General features: G+C 37.5%; 1 protein-coding gene across 2 annotated transcripts in view; it reads left to right on the top strand.

The window, feature by feature from the left end:
• The first annotated feature begins 666 nt into the window (after nucleotides 1-666).
• Nucleotides 667-19,058, top strand: part of dnah7 (dynein, axonemal, heavy chain 7) — a 76,765-nt gene continuing 58,373 nt past the window's right edge. For both annotated transcript variants that reach the window (XM_085434661.1, XM_085434660.1), the window contains exons 1-20: nucleotides 667-831; nucleotides 1,726-1,822; nucleotides 1,948-2,128; nucleotides 2,891-2,963; nucleotides 3,699-3,879; nucleotides 4,149-4,221; nucleotides 4,368-4,493; nucleotides 4,799-4,918; nucleotides 5,534-5,717; nucleotides 5,828-6,007; nucleotides 6,089-6,361; nucleotides 6,637-6,764; nucleotides 7,118-7,196; nucleotides 7,484-7,708; nucleotides 7,800-7,946; nucleotides 8,154-8,333; nucleotides 10,533-10,673; nucleotides 10,767-11,134; nucleotides 12,064-12,250; nucleotides 17,424-17,617. In XM_085434661.1, the coding sequence (XP_085290787.1) occupies nucleotides 763-831; nucleotides 1,726-1,822; nucleotides 1,948-2,128; nucleotides 2,891-2,963; nucleotides 3,699-3,879; nucleotides 4,149-4,221; nucleotides 4,368-4,493; nucleotides 4,799-4,918; nucleotides 5,534-5,717; nucleotides 5,828-6,007; nucleotides 6,089-6,361; nucleotides 6,637-6,764; nucleotides 7,118-7,196; nucleotides 7,484-7,708; nucleotides 7,800-7,946; nucleotides 8,154-8,333; nucleotides 10,533-10,673; nucleotides 10,767-11,134; nucleotides 12,064-12,250; nucleotides 17,424-17,617 (3,206 nt within the window). In that variant the 5' untranslated portion in view covers nucleotides 667-762. The remainder of the gene's footprint in view (nucleotides 832-1,725; nucleotides 1,823-1,947; nucleotides 2,129-2,890; nucleotides 2,964-3,698; nucleotides 3,880-4,148; nucleotides 4,222-4,367; nucleotides 4,494-4,798; nucleotides 4,919-5,533; nucleotides 5,718-5,827; nucleotides 6,008-6,088; nucleotides 6,362-6,636; nucleotides 6,765-7,117; nucleotides 7,197-7,483; nucleotides 7,709-7,799; nucleotides 7,947-8,153; nucleotides 8,334-10,532; nucleotides 10,674-10,766; nucleotides 11,135-12,063; nucleotides 12,251-17,423; nucleotides 17,618-19,058) is intronic.

Here is a 19,058-nt window from a genome sequence, read left to right as displayed (position 1 = left end):
CACATGGTGTATTTGAAATAATTTCAATAAGTGTATGATCATAACAGATTTCTTCATCTTGATCTATCTTTGTGTATCTTTATTTTATACAACATCATTCATTCTTTGAATGTATTGAGGAAATAAGAATAGGTATATGCAGGCACAGTGACTGTGCAGGAATGGTTTTTTTTTTCTATATTCAGTTATTATAAGATAGAAATATCTCAAAGAATGCTGAAATGAAACCTATGAAGTATAATTACAAGGAGCGTAAGCTAAAAAAAAAGTTTATGGGAAAGTATACAGTATTATATAGAACATATGAAGTGCATCTTTATTAAACACGGTTTTGTTTTTATTGCTTTTCTTATTGCTCTTAGTTTCTCTGTTTTCCACTTCTCAGCGCTGTATCAGAAAGGGGGCAGTACCACCACGTGCCACACAATGAAAGGACTCGCTCACCTAAACATTGATGTTGCCAGGGGAGATTAAAGTCTAACAGACCCGCGAGGACTTTCACGACACAACGCGAAACACAGAAACAGTGTTCACGACAGACACAAAAACTCCAGAGAAAAGCAAATAAAACGTCAATTATTTTAAATATGAAGCTTTAGATTTTTGTTGCTGTTCTACCCAAACGTCCACGCGCGCGGGTCTTCCTGTTGTCCACAGGTGTTTACGCGAGGTCACCGTTAATCACTTGGCAACTGCCCTAGCAACGGCACAGAGCTTCGGTAAAGAGTTTAGCGGTGGTTTTATGGTTGCTTTGGCACGAATATGAGTTCAGCGAAGAAAAGAAGAACTATCACAGGTAGTCGCTCACTTTTGCCACTGAGTCCAGCACAGGTAAGTTCAGAATACCTGAACTCGAATATCGTCTGTGTTTCTGTGCTGCTAACTGACCGCAACAAAAAAGTTAGGAAGCCGGTGTTAGCGCACTGCGGACGTGAAGTCCAGCCTATGTGTGTAAAGAAGACAAATGAAAGCTTAACCCTGGTTGTTATAGCAAATTATTAAAGTTAATTGTTTTATTTATTCACTTACTTATTTTCAGGTGTATGTGTATGCCTGCTTTCATTTAGGTTAGCTTAGTCTTATTTGTTTTCAGGGGAGGGCGGAGGGGGACTTACCTTGAACTCCTCTCTGTTGTACCATAATAGATTCCAGTATTCTGGAGTCAAATGTCAGAGGTCATTATTATTATTATTATTATTATTATTATTAACAGTTAAAGCTTGGCTGGTATTGGGTCTTACAACAGGACAGTGATCTGATGCACACCAGTAAACCTCTAACAGAGCGGCTGAAAAAAAAAGAATCCAGGCTCTGCAATGGCCCACTCAAAATTCAAACCTCAACCCACTGAAGTGCTTTTGTTGGATCTTTAAAAAGAGGTGTGCATAAATGACTGGTCTCAGACCTTGCTAAGCAGAACCAACTGTGAAAAGCTGAGTGGACCATAATTACTCCACAATGATGTGAGAGACTGAAAGCCATGCAGAAAACCCTTACTGTTACTTCACATTATTGCTGTTAAATGTGCTTCTGGGGTGTGCTTTTTTTTTTAAAGGTACTGCTTCGAGTCCTGAGGAGACTTTATTTCATATGGCTGTGTATTTAATTTTTTAGAGTTTGTTTTTATTTTTCTGAAGTCTTGTATTTCTGTTAACTCAGCAATTATCTCAATTTCTAATTTATTTTAGTTTTTGATAACTCCAATAACCTCTCTCCACTGCCCAGGTCCTCAGAAAGCAGCCCTGGATGGAAGCAAGACCGTCATTTTCGCTGTTTCCTCTAATCACACAGAAACCTGATGGGACTGAAACAGCTTCAAAACGTGGGTTCATTCCTCTAGGTTTTGAGTTGTTGCCTCTTTTTTTGGATGGTTTTATGCCAGCAGTTTTGTTTTTTTGTTTTTTGTAGCTTTACAGTTTACCTTCCTGAACTGTTTCTGTGCTGTAGGAGATGAGTTAAATGATGAGGCAGGCAGCAGGGCCTTTCAAAGCCATGGCAGACCTCAGAGTCAGTTTGAGGACAGAATGTGGATGCAGAGCCGTTGGACTTCCAAGCGTCGCAGCAGAATCCGCAAAAGCATCAATCGAAAAAACCTGAATCTCAGAAAAAACCTGGTTAAATTTATATGGTGAGTTCACTGTTTATTTCTGGTCCTTTATAAGTACTTATTTGTCTGTTATAGTACAGATATCAATCTGTTTAAAATATAAAGTAAAGCATGTTTATCTCCTCCCAGTGAATGGTGATTTCTTTCACAGTAATACACTAATTCAAACTAAAAAGCAGCTAAAATAAACATTAAATAAACTGCTAAATGGACGGATCTTTATGTCAGATTTCTTTTAACTTTTGCAGAAGCCTGAGAGCAGCCAGTCTGTCTCTTTCTAGCAGCAGTGAGGGTAGCCTGCAAGTGAAAGCACAGCTTTTACTCCACTGCATTATTTTAAAACCTTAGATGCTTTGTTTCTAATTGAAATATGATATCTAAATTATGCTAAGCTTCTAGCAGTATGTAAAGTAATTAAAGTTGCTTTTTTGTGGGCCTGAAAAAAAACATATTACTGGTTTGGTTGTCCAGCATGGAAAAAATGCTCTGCATGCTGACACCGGGCTTTGAGTTTGACATGTGCTGTATGCTTTGGCAGCATGGAAGGGATGTGACTAACCACTTCACCACACATTTATGGATGGTTTTTGCATTAATATTGAATATACATTTTATGTTCTTACTATAAAGTATAATCAGAAAACTTTTTCAAAGGCAATTTTTTACTACAAACCATAACTGAGATTAAAGTATTGCGGCTTTAATGTGTTTAATATATGGAAATACTGTTTAATATGATAAAGTGGCATCTGTTTTTACTCTTATTTGCATTTTCTGACTTAGCCGGCAGGAAGAGGAAGAGGAGGAGGAGGAGGAGGAGGATGGCAAAACACCAGAAAGTAGAGACTGTGAAATGGTAAAATTGAACTGTGTGCTTCATGGTCGGTCACTTTTTTTTATTGTGTATATCCTCATTAACAAGATGTTGGACCTGAAGTGTAAAAATTCTGTAACAGAAACAAAAATCCCCATCCAAATGTTTGCAATATGGTGATGTAGTCCCAGCTTCCCCTACACTGACACCCATGCATAGATTTTAATGCACAGATAAAGGATTCAGGTTTAGAGATCATTTATGTAACAAGTTTACTGGAAACAAAATGGTAAACCAAATCCTACAGGGAATTTGTAAAGATGACTTTTTTCTTCAGTTTTTCTTGTTTACTTCGATATCATCTCGGTTGTAGTTTTGAGCAGTTCTTTTTGAAAATCTTTATATAATATAGTAATCATGTTTTCTCAGTTAAGTGCTTGCAGTTGGTAACTGCAGGATTTTTTATTTACTGTGAATGATTTCCTTTACTTAAACATGCATTTTGATTTGGTAGTATAGTAAATGCAAGAAGTAAAAACACATTAATTTGAACTTCCATAGTGGTGCACCTTAAATAAATGAAAACAAGTAATATACTAAGAATATATTGCAGGTCATTCAGAAAGCACGCACAAAGAAAAATGTGCGTGCCCAGTAAAAATGGGATATTCACATGTTGAATCATATCTTTGAGTTGCATATAGGTGCAGAGTGATTCACTGGATATAGATGGATAATTTTATCAACTATTTTTTGGCTTTTTTTTTGTCCTGTCAGAGATATAACTACTACATTGAGAATGGTATAGACCTGGACCATGTGTCACCTCTGGAGGAATCTTGGGTGGAGAGCATTATGAAAAGGGTCTCCCCAAACTTGAGGCGCCACAGCGCATCACTGGAACTGCTGGTTGATGAGATCAAGGAAGACTATTTGCACAGCATCAAGACAGCAATCTGTATTTATTCATATATACTTAATATATATATATACTTTTAATCCGCAAATCATTCTGAGAATTGTTTATGAAATCCAAAACTAATTTATAGTCTTTTTTTATTGGGTTAATATGTTGGGTTAACACAAAACCTGAAGAGTTTAGTAATAATAAGAATAAAGTGGTTTCTGTGTGTGTGTGTGTGTGTGTGTGTGTGTGTGTGTGTGTGTGTGTGTGTGTGTGTGTGTGTGTGTGTGTGTGTGTGTGTGTGTGTGTGTGTGTAATTGCAGTGAAATATACATTCAGAGAATCAAAGGAAAGTGACAAAGAGAAAGAAAAAGATCTGCCCCCTCACAGACTAGAGTAAGTCTGCAGGATATTTATTGCATTAAAAACCTCTGCTAATATTCATAAGCAGTAACTACAAGACTAAACAAAATGTTCTAATTGTGTAAAGGCTTGTGGAAAATAGTTTTTTTCCTTACTGGCCCTTTATTGTTTACTGTCAGAGTGGAAAAGGTGCCAAAACCATGGAACAAGTCTTTTGTCCATGCACGCAAGAGGATTGGTGAAAAGCTTTACTCTGTCAACCCCACTGTGCTGAAAATACTCTACCTTTGGCATTTCTCCTTCAAGTGAGTATGGTTGGAAACATGATAGCTTCAAATTAATTTGGTTAAAATGAAATATTTTCTAATTTAGAAACTTTTAAATTACAAATGAATATTTAATTTAGTCACAAGTCCAGTATGCTGAAAATAGACTGTTGTTACTGGTATTTGGAAGCTGTTATGTAATAATTGATGGTGTAAAATATAGATCTCTCTCTGCTTTTTGAAAATTTGTGGCATTGAAACATTGCACCATGTCACAAATGATCAAAAAACAAATGATCAATGTAGAAGAGTCTTGTTTGCCCTGCTTGGCTATCTGGTTACAGAAATCTCCGGCTGATAGATGTAGAGGAGTTCCACTGCAGAAACGAGTCCATAGAGCTTTCTGAGTTTCAGCAGATTGTCGCTCGACATGTTGACAGTGCCAGAGGAGTCCTCCTCCAAGAGTAAGTCTGCTTTGAAATTCCACTGTTTTCGGTTTGAAACGCATTTGGTTGTAAGATGTTTAATGACTTATTTCATGTACTGCCTGTTTCAAATCCACCCACCTCATTTCATTAGGATTTAAATCTGAGCTGACTCAGTATTTTAAAACCCTTCATTACTTATTTTTGAGTCATTTTTTGCAGACTTTATAAGTCACAGTTGAACCAATGGCTAGAAGGTTCCACTCACAAAGGCCACAGCAGACTATCCCAAAAGTCCTTTGCCTATGCATTTAGGTATGGTGGTGGAGTCGTTGGCATGGTCACAGGAAAAGGTTTCCCTGTTCAAAGCTTCACTGAGGCCCGTCTGTGTGGAATTTTCATGTTCCCCCTATGGCCTGTAGGGGTCTTCACCTTCGTCTCACAGTCAGAAGACATACATGTTAGATTAACAGTTCATTCTAAATAGGCCAGGGTAGATAAAATGCTTAAAGTGAATAGAATAAAGTGCTGTATCAATGTGGCTTGTAGTTAAAGTGCTTTGAGTGGTCAGTTAGACTGTCGGGTATTGACATGTGTGGTTCTCATTAACGTAATGTAATCTTGAAGCTGATGTTGTGTTTCTTTTTGCCCTAGTTGGCTCCTTGAAGTACAGAACATTTACCACCAAGGGTGCAAGCGTGAACTGGTGCCTTTCAAAAGCAACATGACCAAACTAGAATCTTTTTTCAACTGTGTGGCTGCGCTGATGACTTCCCAACTGCAGAATCTTCTAACAGATTCAATCATCGACTATACACACTTAATTTCACAAGATCCGGTAAGAAGAAACTGAGTAAGCTAAAGGGATTTAAATATATTTTGCTTATATTTTATGAGAGGGTGAACACTTTTTTTTTTTTTTGGTATCATTTTAATTTGGACACCTAGCGTTCAGAACGAGCCAGTGAGCACTCAGGCTTTGTTCTGCATCTGATCTTGGAGGACAGGGAGATCAAGTTTGAGCCCAACCTCAAAATATATGAGGAGGCCTTCCTAAATGTGTACGAGTTCATGCTCAGATCTGTCAGTGTGATACCTCGTGTGGAAACCAAACTGTACTCTGACTGGGTAAGGAGACAACTCTCTATATAGCCCTGTTTAATAGCACGCTTCCCCCTGATTTTTATACCTTACTTTGCTTTTCTCCAGCCAAGCTCACAGTTTGGAAGTACCCTGAAGCCCATCATCCTTCCAGAGGTCCTTCATGCCCACCAGGAGGAGGTAGGCAGGGTATTCTGGGCTGAGTGTGTCAGGCCCAAGGAGTACATCCACAAGTATGATAAATATGCCACACTGGTATCGAGGCAGGCGGAAAAAGATGTGGAGCAGGTCCTCCGTGACCAGCACTCTTTCCAGGAATTTATGGTGCAGGTGCTATACTACCAGAAGCTTATCGATGAGATCCGGTATATGCCTTCCAAGGTAAATGCATTAAAAAAAATCCTTAAACCAAGGTCCCATAACTTACTCTGTAACATTTCATGTTTCCTTCCAGTTATACTGATATATATTTTGCTGAAATAGTGTCAAATCAAAAAAGCTAAACAGTGGGAAAGCTTAAAACTAATAATCTAATAATCTAATTCTTAAATCTGTGTTTCTTTGACTGGGCTTATTTAAAAGCTCTTGCATCATTTATCACTGGTCATTTCTTAAATTGTGTTAACTGTGTCACTTATTTATACCATGGATTTTAGGTGGTACGACTTGGCATGTTTGAGGTCCAGTCCTATAAGCTCATCCAGTCTCTTGTCAAGCGTGCACGGGACATACAGCAGAAACTGGTTACACGGATGCTAGATGACCACCAGAAAGCCAACAAGAAGTTAGTTGGTTCTCTTTTTTTATACTCAGCAAGAGTGTTTTCTCTCTACATCAGCATAGTTCACCAATACATCTGAAGGAAGTTATCATTAAAAAAAAGCTGAGAGGGATTAAGCAGCTTCTGTTTGGCAGATACTACTGAAATATGCATAGGGAAGCTTAAGAGCTGGTCACTCTAAAAGAATACACTGTGTGAAAGTCATAAGGGATGTCGTTTAGTGCTCTTTGTGATTTTCGGCCCCATGTTAGCTGCTCTGTGGTGTTCTCTATTGCCAAGCGGTGCCATAATAAGATTGTAAATCTGTGAAATCCTCCGTATACAGCACTGAATTAATGCCATTCTTCCTCTCACAGGCTCTGTCATGAATTTGAGCAGATTTCAGAGAAGGCACTGAGCACACCGCCAGATACTCAAAAGCTGATGGAACTTAAGGTGACTGCACCAAAAAATCACACATACCAGGCTTGTTGCATTATGCCATGCACAACTGTCCTTTACAGATTGTTCACAAAACAGTTATGGTGTGCACTTAACACCAGTCAGTAAGCTTTGTCTTTTATTTCTTTTCTTGTGGTTTTGAGTGTTTTTGGTAGTAGGCCCTCAGCTGAGGCTACAGAAAGCCTGGAAGGTCTTGCATTCCTTCACACTTATGAACTACCTTAGTATGGTTGCTGTACATTTTTTTAAAGATATAAATGACAATTTTTTTTCTTATCCAGGCTTATATTAAAAAGGTGGAGACCACAGAGATGCCTCTTTTGCAACAAAGACTAGCAGACTCTGCCACGCAGTTGTGTTTCCTGGTGGAGTTTGCCACCCTGTCAACACTGGATATGAAGCTCAATACAAAGACAATCCAGTGGTTTAAACGTATGCCATCCATCTTTGAGGAACACCAGCAGATAGTTAGCAAAATGACGGAACAATATCAGAGTGGGCTTAAGGTCTGTGTTTTTCTGTTTCAGTGTATTTTAATGTAGAGAAAACATACTGGTGGCTAAAATACAAGGACATCTTTCCTTACCCTCATTCCAGTTGTACCGTGAGCACTTGTTGCAAGAACTGGACAGCTACAGTAAACAAGTGGAGGAGTTTAAGGCCTTTCGTGAGACAGCCAATCTCAGCAAGTACCTGACAAAAGCTCAGGCCCTCAATACCAAACTGGAGTTAGCTGCTGAAAAGGTATATCACAACTTGTTACCTGTAAGCCTAGAGATATATATCTGTACATTAGTTCACAGGCATTATCTCAGGCTGTATTATGTGTTGATGTCTTATTTATAAATCAACTATGCATCTACTCATTATTTTATCTTTTCTTTCCATGTCTTTGTTTATTTCTGTATTTTACTTCTACTCTTACCTTTTGATCCTTACCTCTGTGGAAAGATTAATGATTTAAATCTAGACGAGGAGGCTTTCGGCTGGTCTGTTTCCCAATATCCAGAGCGGAAGAAGGCGCAGGAAAAGTTGACACTATTCCTGCGCCTCTATGAGACAGCTACTGATTTCATAAAACAGCGTGAGAAGTGGCTGCATGGACCTCTCACCAGTGTGAACCCAGACAAGGTAAAAGCAGTAGAAAAATTACTTTGTATTCAATGCAGGAGTGACTGGGGAGTTTAGGTGACAGATTGAGCTCAGTTCTAATTTTCTGATTTTCATTCATATAACAACGACATTCTCTGTCTTATTTACAGCCTCAGTGGTCCAACAGTAGTATAATAAGGGCATCCAGACCGTCATAAAGATTCAGATTTCTATTTTTTTGTTGAATGGTGCATTTTATCAAGTCCCTGGGAAAAAAAAACAAAAAAAAAACTGAACAAATATAAATGCATAAATAACACAGAGCTTATTTTGTAGTATTGTGAACATTCAAAACAGCTAACTTGGGTAGTTCAATAAGAAAGTGGTTGGTCAGAGTAAGAGTAGACCGAGTAAGAAAGCAATAAGATTAAATCATGAATATAATGTAAAAAAAAATAAAATCAAATGAACTTAGTCAACTTTCTTTGTATAACTAAAGCCCTTGAAGGAGCTGATGGATTTTTTTGACTGCATTTTTATCTGTTTGTGCCTTCTTATTTACATAATGACATCACTGCATGTGGTACTTTTTATTATACTCTGATGGTATTAGTATTATTTGCACTGCCATTTCCCTTTTATATTACAGCCATTCTTCCACATACTATATATATATATATATATATATATATATATATATATATATATATATATATATATATATATATATATATATATATATATGTATATATATATATATATATATATATATATATATATATATATATGAAAGCAGCAAAGCACTCAGCATTTTTCACTTCACTGATGTTGAGCTCCACAGAGCAGAGCTCCACATGAAACAACGTTTTCTGCTTAAACTCCTTTCCTTTTTTCCTTTTAATGCTTATTTAAGTACTTCTTTCATTAACTACATTCTCAGCTATTATTACTATAAGTACCTCTGTAAGCATTGCTAACACTGCTGCTGCCTCTACTACAATCAATAATTGTACTATTAAAAACACATTGTTAAATCTAGCATTTAATACTTGCAAGCAAACACCCTAAATACTCATAGCAACCATCTACCTTTTCATCTTGTGTTGTGGAAGTTTTCCATTAAATAAAGCCTGCAGATGAGCGGTGAGCAGTAGCTAACATTCTTTAATCAAAACACAAAAGAACAGAAAACCCAAGCTTGTGGAGAGCCTGCATGATCGCGGGGCAGACGGTCAGCAGAGTCTCTTCTGAGTCTAACATGGCTCTCAGTTAAATACCTTCTCCAGGAACAAAAAGCAGTACACAGCTGTTTCACACTTTAAGGTTCACACTCCCTTGCTACCTCCCAGAGTCCTCGAAGAGACAAAAGACTCTTCCTGTGGAGTTGTCTGCTTCCCCCAACTTCCTTACTAGACCCCCACCATTTGTCTTACTGTATGAGTGTGAGACATGTTAGAATCCAGTGGCACCAAGGTATCATACAATGAAATGATGTGATTAGTACATAAGTAAAAGAAATTTCTATACATCTTGGCAACAACAACAGTACAAATCTTGGAATAACCTTTAGCTTTCTGCCTTTATGTCCGTTTGTTTAATGTCTGTGTTCTTTGATTTATAAAAAAATTAAAAAATAAATTTTCTTTTTGTGTTATTATAAATCCTGCTGTAGAGTGGAGAGCTAAGTTATGATGTAATGCTAGCAAACATGATTCCTAAGGTCCACACACAGATAGCAAAATCCAAAACTGCAGTTCAGGCCTCCAAGATGGTCAGTCAGCTGACCACAGCTTCAGTCATTCATAATTTTAAACTATAATATGATTTTAAAGAGGGCGTCTATTTTTTAAACACCCTGTAACTGTAGTAATGGAGGAAACTCAAACCTTTTTTTTTTGGACTAGGTGGTACACATATGCATATTTCTATTATAAATTTGGGCATTTTAACAAGGGAGTCTAAAGAAATTGACCTTTGGAGCGAGGATGAGAAGACAACTTTATTATTCAGTTTAATGAGTCATTATGACGTAACTTAAGTAGAAAAAGTTATTTAAATTTTTGCTAAAAGTTATTTTAACTTTTGCTAGAAGTTATTATAGCTCTGATGAATAAACATTTGGTGGTACAAAAATATGACATAATAAATATTTTTATTGAATTACTTGATGTGAAATTTTTATAAATTCTATTTATGTCCTGTTGTTATGTAAAAAAAATACCCCCATTCCCAAAATAGGTAGAAGGTGATGTTGGCAACTATTGGCGCGCTCTATACAAGCTGGAGAAATCCTTAAGTGAAGTACCCAATGCCCTTAATATAGCAAACACTATAAAGGCTATGGTGGAAGACTTCAAGGAGCACATTCCTATGGTGCAGGTGAGAAATCAAGAGTAAGATTTGGTATTTGACTTTAATACAATATCATTTGAAATTTTGGAAATAATTTGGACTGGATGTACTTTTTCATAGGTACTGTGTAATCCCGGCCTGCGTAAACGTCACTGGGATGCCATGTCGGACTTGGCTGGCATCTACCTGGAGCCAGCTGATGATCAGGTGTCTGTGTCTAACTTCCTATCAATGCACCTGGAACAGCACTTGAGCAGCTTCGAAGGCATCAGTGAAGCAGCCAGCAAGGAGTACTCACTGGAGAAGGCCATGGAGAAAATGGCCAGTGAGTGGGATCACATGGAGTTTAATCTCCTTAGCTACCGAGAGACGGGCACCTCAATCCTGTCATCGGTGGAAGAAGTGCAGATGCTGTTAGATGATCACATTGTGAAGACACAAACCATGAAAGGCTCACCCTTCATTAAACCTTTTGAAGTGGAAATACGGTGAGAGTCAAGAGGAATTGCTTTTGAGTAATTTTACTTTGCTTGCTTGGAAAATAAGTTTGGTGTAATGTTATTAAGGGGAAAATTCCATACACTCACTATTTAGCTGCAATCTGTTGGCAGTCTATGTATTGATTGCTGCAGGGCTCGGCTGAGATTGTGTGGCAAACAGACATCTGTGCCCCACCGCCCTTACTGCTAATGTGAACTTGTTGCATAATTTAGCTGCCAAAATTGACTGTTTCTGTGAGCATCTGTGCTGCCCAAAACACCAACAAAGAAGCCCAGAGATGTACGGCTTATTCATAGATGCTGTGGTGATAGTGAGCTAATGAGTTCTCTCCAGAAGGACTTCACATTTAAACAGATGCCACATGTGGATTAAAGTACCCACAACAATCCCTGCTGAGATCAGAAGAGCTTGAATCATTTTTTTAACCTCTACAGAGAGGTAAAAGGTCTGAAATGATGAACTGAAACAGTTTTATAGGGAAACATTGCATGTCATTGTACAAGTATAATAAGCAGCTATAGAAAATGTCTTATGGATGTTGTGTGAGTTTTCATCAAAGACATGGAAAGCACACATGTGTGGTCTTAGTTTAGGCCTGGTCGTGTTTTTTTTTTCTTTTTTAAATAACTGTGATCAGGATGAAGATGACAAATATTATATGTAATCATTGAAAACAAAAACTTTAAAAATCAGTTGGAATTTTTTTTTTAAATGCACCAACCTTTTTTATTTTTGTGAACAATGAAATATTATATAGCAAAGATTGCAAAACAAAACAAAAAAGAATAATAGCATGTAAAGGAATCAGTTTGTCTTTTCCAAAGCTTGAATCTGACCCTCTGCATCTGATTGCAACATTTTAACTGCAAAATGACTACACATCAGTAAGTAATGTTATTATAATTTTTATCATTAGGGAATGGGAGGGCAAGTTGCTGCTTCTCCAAGAAGTTCTGGACGAGTGGTTAAAGGTGCAGTCTACTTGGCTGTACCTGGAGCCCATATTCAGCTCCCCAGACATCATGGTTCAGATGCCTGAAGAGGGACGCCGATTCACAACTGTTGATAAAACATGGAGAGACATCATGAAACAGGTTTCACTGGTGAGTGTTTTTGATCTAACACTATTGCCTTTGAAAAGCAAAAAAAAAAAAAGACCTGTGTATTTGTACTTGTTCTGTGGTTTGAAATGCAAATATAGCTATAGCGCATCCAACTCAGGACATGTATTTATTACTAGACAGCATACACCTTAAAATTTCAAGTGTTCTACTGTAATCAGATTAAATTCAGTGCATTAACCTGAGCAGGTGGGTCAGCGTGCAGACACATAAACATAAACGCACACTGAGAGATTGTGAGAATATGTAGGAAAAGAACAATGTCAGCCAAATACACCGATACAGCCAAAGCAGAAGGGAGCATTCAGACAGAGGGAATGCGATAAGAGTGAATCAGTCCGAAGCGGATGGAGAACGAGGCAAAAACAACTGAGCGGGGATAGAAAGTGAGTGTTGCAAGAGCATCCTCAAAGAGTTTCCAAAGGGTAATTGGCGTCCTCAGTAGACCTGAAATGAGACACATCAATTTCAGGCAGTGTCCTCCGAAAGCCCAGCCTGACTGCACCATCAAATAAAAATTATGGATTTTGTCTGGAAGGGGCAGGGGTGTATGGAACCACAAAGAAAATGAGGTCACCGAGGGATGGGCAGCCTGCACACAAAGACGCTCATGTGTACACTCTAAGCTGCTTTGATATGTTACACTGTGTTATTGAGCATGCCAGCATAAATACTAAAGCAGTACAGTTTAAACTTAATTTTTTTCCTGTATAATGGAGCTAAGTTTCTAAAGGCTATATGTACTTTTTTCTTTTATTAAAGTAACATATGGCCAAAATGTTGTATCAATATAAGGATTAAAAATTTAATAGAAAATTCTGTAAATAGAAAGATTTGTTGGAGTGAGAGAAAAGGATAGATTATGAAGGCGTGATCAAAAAGTTTGGGGATTGGTTCATTAAAAATCAGAAATTTTACCTCAATAGATTTCAGTGTTTTTCTATTCAAGGTCATGTTTTCAAGACCATCCAGATTGCTTTCAGTGTGGTGGATATTTTTAGATATATTTAGAAATCCTGTTCTGACCACTTGGACTGTGCGTCTGGAATTTGGCTGTAGACCTTAAATTCGTCCAGAGAGCAGCCATCAACTTCAGTTTCAAATTTAGCCAGATTTTATTTAAAGGATCATTAGAGCTGGGCCTCCAGCTTCCACCGAGCAGTTTTCAACAGCTTTCAGTTACCGAGCCTGAGTGCGGTGTATCAGATTCAGTTCTGCACCGCGAAATCATACTCCAAAGTAAACCTATGCTCTAAATTGACCTTTCTGCAGTGTCCTGAAGCGTTATGTTGGAAGGAGAGCGTTCATCGTTGCGTTGTATCATGCCACACATACACCACAGTAAAACAATCTGCGCTCAACAACTTGACTTCTTGCCAGATTTGGTTCATTGTAAGTTTGTCAAACAAAAATCAAACTATTTGGAAGCAGTGGAAGAGATGTATCGCCAATATATAGAGTATGAGGTTGGGGAAAAAAATTGGTATGGCATAGTATTATAATATTTTGCATGGGGGATATTGTATATATATTAGTGCATTGAACCAAAGAGAAAGTAGTTCAGCGTGGCACCAGAAAATGATCTTAAACAGATCCCTAAAATTAAATTATTTAAAAAAAAAAAATTTTTTTTGATAGGGTTTTGATAGGGAATTCCTCTAACTTTTTATAAATGTGAATGTATAGTGCTACCAGTAATGACAAGGGGAAAAAGTGATGAGTGATGAGCTCAAAATCTGTAACTGTCCTCTGCTGCTGTAATACAACCCCAAATCCAGGCAAGCTGCGATGCTGTGTGTAATGTAAATAAAAAAAAAAATGCAATGATTCAATGCAAATCTCATAAACACACGTTTTTTTTTCACAGTGCAAGACTGAAAACATAACAAATTTTGTCAGTCTAAACATTTGATATGTTTTCTATCTTCTCTTGTGTATAAAATACGTATTTATTTCGAGTCATTGCGTTCTCGTTTATAATTTAACAGTGTCCCAACTTCATTGTAACTGGGGTCATAAATCATTTCAAACAAGAGAGTTCCCCGACAAAATTGTAATTATGGCCATAAAAATTATGTTTTTCTGCTTTTTGTTCTCAAATTTTGTTCATTGCTTAAAGCTCATTTTAATTCACCACCACACGAGGGCCAGTTACAGAAAAATACCTCCTTGGCATGATCTTGTACTGCATCAAAATCTGACAAACAGTACATCCCTTCTCTTTGTCAATAAGACTGATCAGTGATGCATGAAATTAGAATCATCTCAACTACATGCTATGACACGAGTGTGAGCAAAGTCAGATCCTCTGTCCACATCAGGACGTCTTTGCCCAGGTTGTTGTCATCACATCAGCCACTGGGAGTTGCTCAAGATCCACTCATCTTCTAGCACCTTACAGCATCACCATCTTCACTTAATTTTCCTGGTCTTTTTTTATTTTTTTTATTTGCTGCTTGTATTAGTGTGTCACTTACTTTACTATTGCATGCTCAGTTGAAAGTACAAACAGGGTAAATCAATTTAAAAGATTTATTTCTATGAACCTGCTTCCTTTTAACTATGCAGCGCACCACACCCAAGTTCCTTTGAGTGAGTGAAGAAGGAGAGAAACAGCTTACCTATGAGCACAAAGAGAAGACGACTGGCATAGTGTTTATTAATATAACCACATATATAGATATACCTCTAATAAACCTGAGAATGAGCTAGTAAACTAGCCAAAGACTAGTTCACACTCATATTGTGTAATAAAGGACAACACAATTTTTGTCCTGGATGTGTGTTATTTTTTTAAGACCTGCTATATCAGCTGGGAACACTTCCCACCCTTTGTGGGTGCATAGGAATCTACATTACCTCACAGTACCTCCATAAAGCAATATTAGCATTTCAACATAAAATATAAAAATAGACCTGTTATTACAATGTACTCCTAAAGAATGGACCAAAATCACAAATGTGAAGATTCATAGTTCATCAATCAGGAACACTTTGTCAGAATAATTACATGCTGACAGAAATGCAATCAAATGTGCCTTGTCTTTGCAATTGAGCTTGAACGTCTGATTTAGGCTTTCATTTCTCGGTTACTGTATTTTAAAATTGTATCTTTTGGCCTGATTTAAGAAAGGAAAAAACACGATCTAGAACAGTTTAAACCTCTCATTGTTTAAATGTTACTTTCACTATATTTGTAGGAAACAAAACCTTGGGAAAACTGCCTATACTTAGCACATTTTACAAAGTCAAGAGCAACCACGTGTTAAGGATGACTAAATCATTGCAAATCAGCATAAGGTGATACCGTGTCTGCACCATTTTTACCTTCAAGGTATAATCAGTAATCGTTTTGGCTTTTTCTTTCTTCTACATCCAACATTTGTTTGGCTTCCAGACGTCTCTGTGTCAAACCTTTGATCAAGTTATCCAGCCAGTATATATACTAGATAGCCTTGATGCTTCCTTGTTTTACCTGATAGATTTTTCATGTGCATTACTGTATGGAGCCCCTTACCAGATTTGTTTTCTTTTGGTGCCTGTTTCTTCTTGTACATGACCAGCAATCGGGAGAAATGCCTTGTTCTTCTCTTACTCCATGTTTATGAAATTTTGCACAATTTTGAAAAATTCACAATCTAAGGAGACACAAACACGGGTCATCTGACCAGGAATCAGACCGCGGGCAATTGTGATTATGTGTTGTAACCATTAGACCAAATGTTCATCCATGTTTTTTCATGTTGACTCCACACTGGCTCTGCTCCTTCCTGTCTGTTATTTCATTCCTAGAAGATGATATCAGACTTCATTTCAGAACTGCCAAAATCTTCATGTGAGCGGGTTAGAGGTTCACTGTCCAACCTTGGAAATTAGAAAGACTTTTTATTTAGACGCTTCCTGGGGGTGACAGCTCCAGAGGATATTGAATTAGTGTACAGATGAGATGATACGAGAGCTGAAATATTTCAAAGGTGCTAGACATGCCTCAGGTGAAATCTCTATTGCTCTCTCCCACCATAGATTTTTCTCTAGACTCTGTGTGACAGGTGGACCTCAGTGTGGAGCATAAAGTGGATTTTGTTAAAGGAAGAAATTGCAGTGTTTTAGTGTCACCTTCAGAGCAGCATTGACAACACTTATGCAAAGCAGAAACCTAAAAGGAATGTGAATTTCTCCTGAATGTTAATGTTTTATAAATAAATCAACTCACTCCGATCACTATTATTTAGTCATCGGAGTGGTCACTTTTGCATTTTTCTCACTTTTCCAACATGGTAACTTCATTCATTTGTAATTCTGGTATTTATGTTGTGCTTTAAGCTGTCCAGGGTGCACAGCCTGCCACTCAAAGCCAACTGGGCTAGACTTCAGGCTGTGTTTTACACTAATTTTCTGACATTTTTGGTTAATAGCTGTATACTCAACATTTCTGTTTCCAGGCTGCCACACTGTTGAGCCAGTTGTAAAATAGCACATTGTTCCTCACCAAATGCTGCCGTGCATGTTATTTGTCTCATTATCCCTCAGAATTTTGCTCTTCTGATGGATTTGAATTTGCTCTCTCTGTCAGTGGGTCTCAGTGCTGTGTATTGATATGAGCTGAGTCCTGAATTTGCATCCAGGATGTTTTCAAACTCTTATGTATAATTGTCAGTGCAGCCTCACCAACTTGGATGCAGGAAAGATGTGAAAAAGAAACAAGTGCTGATTCATCCAGGACTAGTATTATCACAGGACTCTGTATGGTATTTCCTTTTAACTAGAGCTTTATCAGACATTTATCTGACTATGACTAAGACTAGTGCTACTTCTCATTGAACTAAGTCATGGTGTTGTACAAGATTGTGACTATCTGGGAAGCTAATGTGATATAACGTTTGTATTCTAGTATTAATAGCTAACCCAGTGGAAAGCTTTATGTTACAAATAAGCCAACATAAAAAAAAACATTTTGGTAACACACCTGTGAAACTGAAGTGTGTAGTTGCCTGTTTACCACCCAAAAGAACATAAACTTAGAACTTAGAATAATCCATTTCAAACGTTTTGTACTAACTAGTTTTTTAAATGTGCTGAAGTGAGTTGACAATGAAGATCAAATTTCCCGCATTGACAGTGGACAAAGCATTAAAGGTGATTCTCTTCAATGCAGAACAAGCACGTGTTGGCTGTGATAGCCATCGACAAGATCCTGGAAAGACTGCAAATGTCCAATGAGTTTCTGGAAATGATCCTCAAAGGTCTTAATAACTACTTGGAGAAGAAACGTCTCTACTTTCCACGGTTCTTCTTCCTCTCAAACGAGGAGCTGCTGGAAATCCTCTCTGAGACCAAAGATCCTACAAGGTAAAGAACTATAAGTGTGCACACAGTTAGATTTATTTTTTATCATAACAACAGTAATAATAATTTTAATCAATTAGCTATGGATGTTATCGACAACCCTTAAAGAGAAAACCCCCCATCAAAACTAGCTTTGTACTAGAGATGGCACGATACCACTTTTTTATGGCCGATACCGATATCATAAATTTGGATATCTGCCGATACCGATATGAATCTGATATATAGTGTTTTTTAATCAATAAAACAGTTTTTTAAATATCTTGCCGCATTTTGTATAAGTTCATACTCAAGTTTAAATAAACAACACTAAAGCTATTCTGTTATACCTGTATGTAAAAAAAACACAACTGCACCCAAAATATTTCATAGTTCAGCAACACTGATCAATCTAATAAACTTAGACCTACACCATCCTCCCTATTCTGGTATTTTAAAGAGTACTTAGGAGAAATATTAAGCAACCTAACTAATAGGGTTGCAAACTCCCAGCAAAAGAAAATAGGGAACCACCCCCCACCCTCCACCTCATGATGCTTAATCGATGTAATCAACTTTAATTTAATGCAGGGTGAAAAAAAAATGCACAGAAATAAATTATTTTTCAAGAATAATTAAATAGATTCAACATCTTTCTTCAACAGAATTGCAGACTGCACAGATGGTACCTTCCCAAAGGAAAAAGTACTATAGCTTACTAGGGTATATTAGACTTAATAGTTACTATATACAGTAATGGACTTCTATACATTTTACATCAGATTAAAACTTTGGGTGTAAGATTCAGATAATTATTAAATAATTAAAAGCTAGATATTTTAAATGAGAATAAGAAAGAAAAGTATGTCTTTGTGCCCCCTTTTCCCTGTTCATGCCCTATCGGTCCCCCTGGCTAAACTTTGCTAGATCCGCCCCTGCACAGTTACCAGCCATCAGCTACATAGAAAAAGATCCTGGAGTAGAAAGTAATATTAAATAAATTCTAACAACAGCTTATCAAGCTTAAACGTGCTGCTGTTGTTCAGCCGCTGGTTTCCTCTTTCTGGTGCAAAGTGGGCCAAAAACAAAGAAGAGAGACGGACTCGCGACAGAAAAGCCGATCAGCGGATCATTAAGCAGTTTCACGATTGAAGTAGCAGCAGGAGAGGGAGGGAGAGAGAAGAGGCAGTCGCTCCATATATCGGTTGTTAAGCTTAACATGGGAATTTTTTACAAACATTCAGAGATGAACTTACACACTTGCTTTACTTCTCTCTGGGATAACTTCCTCGGAGATGAAATGCTGGGAGGCTACAAATACACACAGCCGCTCTATCACGTGGTACATACTGCTCAGTTATAAGCAGAGTTACGCCATGTCGCAAGTTTTGTGAGGTGCTTTTTTGATATTTAATGGATCGATTACATTTTTTATTTCTCACCGATATCCGATCCAGTAATTTAG

Source organism: Copadichromis virginalis, linkage group LG16 (assembly GCF_057382275.1).
Source record: "Copadichromis virginalis isolate Kocher_CV1m ecotype Utaka linkage group LG16, C_Virginalis_male_GT1.1, whole genome shotgun sequence".
Taxonomy (NCBI): Eukaryota; Metazoa; Chordata; class Actinopteri; order Cichliformes; family Cichlidae; genus Copadichromis; species Copadichromis virginalis.
Note: the sequence above shows the minus strand (reverse complement) of the source record. Positions and strands in the feature narration are given on the sequence as shown.